This window comes from Echiichthys vipera (genome assembly GCF_963691815.1).
Source record: "Echiichthys vipera genome assembly, chromosome: 6".
In the NCBI taxonomy this organism is placed as follows: Eukaryota; Metazoa; Chordata; class Actinopteri; order Perciformes; family Trachinidae; genus Echiichthys; species Echiichthys vipera.
The window spans coordinates 13453160-13459234 of NC_139831.1; the positions used below are offsets into that span (position 1 = coordinate 13453160).

Sequence of the window (6075 nt, forward strand, 5' to 3'; positions counted from 1 at the left end):
TCCCACCGTCTGTCCTGGCAGGGTTTCTAAAAATGATAACACCGTGTGCACACAAACAGCTCCTGTTCCAACTTGACTGCTGCACCACGACAGCCAGAAATTATTTGAAAGGCTGAATTTGCCTCTGTGAACTCTTTCTTTCAGCAGTTTTAAAAAGATCAGACGCACCTGGGGGCATCTCAGATCACAGGAGCCCGCCTAGGTGGGGTGTCGCGCGCGTGTGTGCGTGTGTGTGTGTGTGTGTGTGTGCTGCAAATGTGTGGCATAAAAGAAAGACTTCCTCAAAAACAACTTCTAGCCTGCCTCTTTTTCTGCAACCCAAATATAGATGAGCCACTGCCACGTCATCTGGCCCTCAGCACTTTCTTAAACCCTGAGAGAGGAGGAGATGGGGTTCAGAGCTGCCTCTCACTCAGGAAGTCTCAGGGGTTATGCTTTTTAGCATGTCTGTAATATAAGTGAATTTATATTTTCCACAAAAACCTAAAACAATTTGGGCTATCGTGGAATTAAAGACAGTTTTATTGAAAAGAAAAAAAAAGAGAACCAAAACAGTAACAAAGATAAATACAGATAAAAACCACTGGGGGTTACTCTCCGGGAACATTTCCAGCTGTTATCCTTCAAAATCTTTTTCCTCCGTTGGCAGCATCAGCCACTTAAATGTCATAACAAACAGTGTGGCCTTTTTTCTCATGGCACCAACTAAAAGTTCAACCTCTCTCTTCTCTCTCGCTCTCTGTTCACCCACAATCCCATCTGAGTGACAGCTCGGGGTGAAGTTGCGTATGAGAAATGTTCACGTCGTGGAGCTGCCGTCTACACCTCGTCCTCGCTCAGCAGCATGTTGGGGATTCCTCTGGATATTGGGAACTCTCGTCCTGATTCAGGGCACTGCAGACTGCCCTCTATCACCTCCACCTGCAACACGCACACAACCAAGACAAGAGGTAAGAGACCACTAGATGTCCCCACAGAGCAAAATACACTATATGAGTAAGTTATTGGGACACCCCTGCCGCCAAACTTTTGGTTTGGCCCTGGCCTCGTTGTTCCAGTTCAGGGAAATCTTTAAGTTCAGTTTCTTCAGTATTTTTCAACCTGGATTTTCTCTTGTTTTGAGTGACTAATGAACATTTTTGAAACTGGTCCAGTGTTGAGCAACAGTGCTGCAGCTGTGAAAGACGCTGTTATGTAATCCTTCAGGGCAAAGGCACAAAGTCAATTTACGTCCATTAAAATGGCTTGTTTTTGCCACTGACAGGCTCAAAACACATTTTTGTTAATTTAAAAAACACCTTTTGCTAATGTTTTATAGGGGAGGAGACCTCAGGGATTCACACAATGTGTTTTTGTGAGTAAAAACTCAATGTAAACATGCCTCCGTGCAGAAATCCATGGCCATACAGAAACAGATTCCTGAGTTTGGTGTGGAAGAATCTGACTGGCCTTGCACGGCGCCCGGAGCTCAACCTCACCCCACACCTCTGAGATGAACTGGAACCAGTATTGGACCTCGCTAAGGTTCTTGTGGCTGAATGGGAGCGAATCCCTGCAGTCGGGCTCCAAAGTCTTGCGGAAAGTCTTCCCAGAACAGTGGAGGCCGTCATAGCAGCACAAAGTGGCTATGACACAGCAGGCGGCTGTGGCTCGGGAGGAAGAGCGGGTCGTCCACTAATAACAGGTTTGACAGCGCGATCCCTGGCTCCTGTCGCCGTCAGTGTGTGAATGAGAGACATAATGTGAAGCGCTTTGTCCGCGGACGTAGAAAAGTGCTATATAAGTGCCATCACCATTAATGCCAATGGTTCCACGTGTGTAATGTTCAAGTCAACGTACTTTCGGCCATGCAGTGCAAATATTGGGACTAGAGTAACGTCTACGACAGAAGTATTTTAGTTCCTGTGTTTGATCTCTACATGTACGGCACTCTCAGTTATGAAAAACACTGCAGGAGACAACCGCATGAAAGCTTTGCTGCTAATTGCTATTGCCAGTAATAGAAACAGGATGTGAAGTGACTGCTGTTTGAGTTTTACCCAAAACAAAGAAATCCCATAATGATTCATTCGCTGTGTTGAGTGAAACGAGAACAGGAAACACCGGTGAGATCCAAACGGTAAATATGATAATAGTGTAATCTCTATTCATAGACTGCACAAACAAACATCTGTCCTTACTTTAAAAAAAGAGGTTTAAGGCTTCTGAAGTGTTAAAAAATAATGAAAGCAAAAAAAACTTGTGAATTACAATATTTGCCCCAAAACAAGATATTTGTAACCATGGGGAAAATAACTACAGCTGCGCTTAATAGTCAGGAAATTGATTTGTTGCTTGACAGAAAATGAACCTTTGATAATCGATTATTGGTTTCGGTCTGTGGTTCCAGCTTCTACAATGTGAAGATTTGCTGTTTTTTCTGTTTTATATCATTGAAAATTAAATATCTTTGTGTTGTGGATTGTCGCTCAGACAAAACAATACTTCAGATGAAAAAAACAAACTTTCACCATTTCAAAAACCACAAGATTAATCAAGTAATCGAGAACAAAACAACAGATAAACTAATAATGAAGATAGTCGAAAAGAAAATACCAAAGTTATAAAAGAAAGCAGCTCCACGATCAGATTTTTTTAACCCAAGGCTGCACAGATAAAACAGATAAAACAGGGAAGAAAATCATCTGTGTGTCAAACAATACAAAATAAACATAAAAACATGATCCTATAAGACCTTTCTTTCCTTCTTAGGGGGTATCAAGCCTGACTTTATTATACCAGTATTGTATTAAAGTCTAAAAATCTGGTGTTGTGAAAACCTAACCAGTATTTACCACATACTGTAGTAAAATGCACCACTGCAGTGAGCTTCTTACCTCTAATAGCACTCTGTGCACTTTCTTCAAGAACTCTTCGTTGTTCTCGTATTCTGGCACCAGCTCACCCGGCAGGTCCTGCCGCTGACCCAACTACAGAGGACAGAGACAGAAACAGGTGTTCAAACTGGGCCGCTGTGAATTCATTAGATGGTTGTTACTGGGGGGGAGAAGGGACCATGGAAGATTCTCCAGCATCCCAGTTATCAAATACTGTTAACTGAACAGTACACTTTTTTAACTCTTCCTTCATTTGCAACGAATCTCCGGGATCACTGCTCTTGGTACAAAATACTCCACATTCAGTCTGGTCCTATAAAAGGATTTTAAGATGTCTTTAGTCTAAGATGTCTAAGTCTTTAGAGTGTGGTCTTTACCTACTCTGTAAAGTGTCCTGAGATAACTTTTGTTATGATTTGGCACTGTAAATAAAATTGAATTGAATTGAATGTCTTAACAAAAATAACAGAAACAGACCTTTTTTTATACTACACATTTTCTTTCCTTTTTCAAATTGATGGATTCTTCCAAACTCTTATATTGAGAGATACTTAACCACTTAAAAGTTGTTTTCCATGTCTCTGTTGAATGCTGGTGTTTATGTATATGTGAGATAGTCCAGGAAGTGACGGTCCCTGGTGCGGTCCGACTCACCTCCTCTGCAGCCTGGACCAGAGCGCTCCACTCCAGTTTGGGGATCATCCGGCTGACAAACTGAGGGTTGAAGTTCACCTCATTCACCTTCACCTCCGTTGCCTAAAAAGAAAACATTTCAGCGTCATTCAGCATCCTCACGCACAGTATGGCTCAAAATCACTCCATTTGTTTCCATCACTGACATAAAAAAAGTTTACTCTACAGGGATGAGGAAATTCAGATTTTTCCACATTATTGTTAATTATTGACAGTATAGTGTCACATACATTTAATTTACACGTCTGATCAGACGAGTAAATGTGTATAGTAAAGTCTGTACCGTGTACAGACTATAAACAAGTTGTTGCTGTCCAGTAAGGATATTTCTGAGGGTACTATAATGTATATTAGAGATGCACCGTATCGGCTCTGATATTGACTTATTAGCTGGATCAGATATCAGATGAATGAGGCCGATCCAGTCATTTCTTTTTTATTATTATCATACACAGCAATACAGTTACAGCGATCTACTCACGTCAATTCTATGTTTGCAATACAGGTTAAAGTTTTATTTTATATTTTAAAATATCTGTTTTCAGTGCACTTTACATGGAAGTGTCATGTTTCTTTATGCTGCTAATGTACACTTTATCTGTTAATGAATATTAACTACATTTATATCTGTGTTCATTTGTTACCTTTTTTTAACAAGGCTAAATGTTTATGTCAAGCCTGATGCCTCCACTCACATGGACAGGTATACGCTTCATTCATTCAACAGTAGTATTGGATCGGTATCGGTCGCTACGCTCAGCCAGTGGCGGATTAATGTGGTCATGGGCCCCTAGGCTACTGTCCCACATTATTAATCATGCTTTATCATCCCCCAAGGCTGGGACTGGTCCGAAGCGTACATGAACTGATGAAGCCTCTTGGATGAGAGGTGAAACGTCTTCCTACACAATTAACCTAGTCCAGTTGCTTTGGGGATAACGATGACATGTACAAATGAGAACATTCACAGGCTCACCATGCTTTATCATAAAAAAACAGCTAGCTCTGAAGAAGAGTCCCCAACCTTGAAAAACCCTGTCAATGTAGGAATCAGTCTATCACATTACCTTTCTGACATTTTGTCACTATACTGTCACAGTAACAGTGAGTGACGTATCATTTGACAACAAAATTGACCTTATGAACCCGGCCACATGATGGCAGTTGATTGGGTAAATGTGTCCCCTATCTATCCAATCAGTGACTTAATTTTTAAATGTTTTTAAGAGCCCCAACAGGAGGAAAGTTTTTTTTCTCCAATGTAGTGAATACAAAAAAATAGACTAGTCTGGCCAATCCAGGGCCCCTAGGTTGCAGCCTAGACCAGCCTGTGCATCTCTAATGTATATATTTCACATGTGAACTATATTGCACAAGATAACAAATAGATTGTGTTGCTTTTACCACAGAGCAGAATATTATTGACAGACTTACAAATAAAATGCCATACTCGCGCATGAAAACAACGCTTATTGGTGCAATTTGAGGAGAGGGAGCTTCTTCCCTGCTCGCTTTCTAACCTCTTTTTACTGAACATTACAAATAAAAATCAAACAACCATCGCACGTGTAATTAAACATTAAAGGTAGAGTTATTATCTCCTTTCATTTCATCGCGCCGCACAACATGAACCAGGACACACATGTGTTAGCTTTAGCTTTAGCAGGTGTTGTTGTTTACCTTGATGAGCAGCGGGTATCCCTTAGTAACGCCCTTCACGTGAGACGTCAACATGTTGTGCGTGAGCAGCTTCATGTTTACAAACAACTGTCACTGGTTCAGCGGTGGGATTCAGGTGAATGTACACAGATATCGTCAGTCTATCATTTACTGTTAAATCACGCTGTTGCGTTCACATGCGGGCCGGAAGTACCGCTGTTGCGCAGCTTAAAAGGTTCCCCCGAAGCTTTACCTCTCCACTAACGCTGGTTCCGAGGTCACAGATGTTAGATTTTTAAAATATGGATATGGCTTTATTTTCATGTTATGCCGCATTTGTGTATCAAATGTAATTATACGCAGTGTAATATACTGCAACAGCCTTTTCTTTGATAATATCCACGTTAATATTTGTGTTCTGATTGTTTTTACATAATTACAAATGGTTTGCTTTGGACAATAATGCGCGTCTATAATCTATTTTCTTTCTGCACAAAAGTATCATTTTCACTCTTTAAATCTTATCCAACACGACGGATGAGACTTTAAAAAATCAACAACAAATAAAAATCATACATTTAACTCAAATTCAAACTAAATAAAAACCAGTGTTCTCATATTTTACAAAAATATTATCAGATTTACAGATATTAAATTACAATTATTATTACTGCATTATTGATATTTGAGTTTGGGCTCATTTTAACAATTACATGTGGGTTTAGGTCAAATCTTATTAGTCCATCATTTATTTTGTAACTCAAAAAGTTTTGGAAAAGTTTTGCAGAGTAACTAGTAACCATAGCTTTAAATCAAAAGAAGCAAGGTAAAAAGTTAATAAAAAGTC

General features: G+C 40.1%; 1 protein-coding gene across 1 annotated transcript; it reads right to left on the bottom strand.

The window, feature by feature from the left end:
• Positions 1–499: 499 nt before the first annotated feature.
• Positions 500–5432, bottom strand: trmt112 (tRNA methyltransferase activator subunit 11-2). Its single transcript, XM_083914766.1, has 4 exons — positions 5250–5432; positions 3531–3632; positions 2877–2969; positions 500–921 (listed from the first exon to the last, which is right to left on the bottom strand). Exons 1-4 carry the CDS (start codon positions 5322–5324, stop codon positions 820–822), a joined length of 372 nt encoding a protein of 123 aa, XP_083770892.1. The 5' UTR covers positions 5325–5432; the 3' UTR covers positions 500–819.
• Positions 5433–6075: the final 643 nt, after the last annotated feature.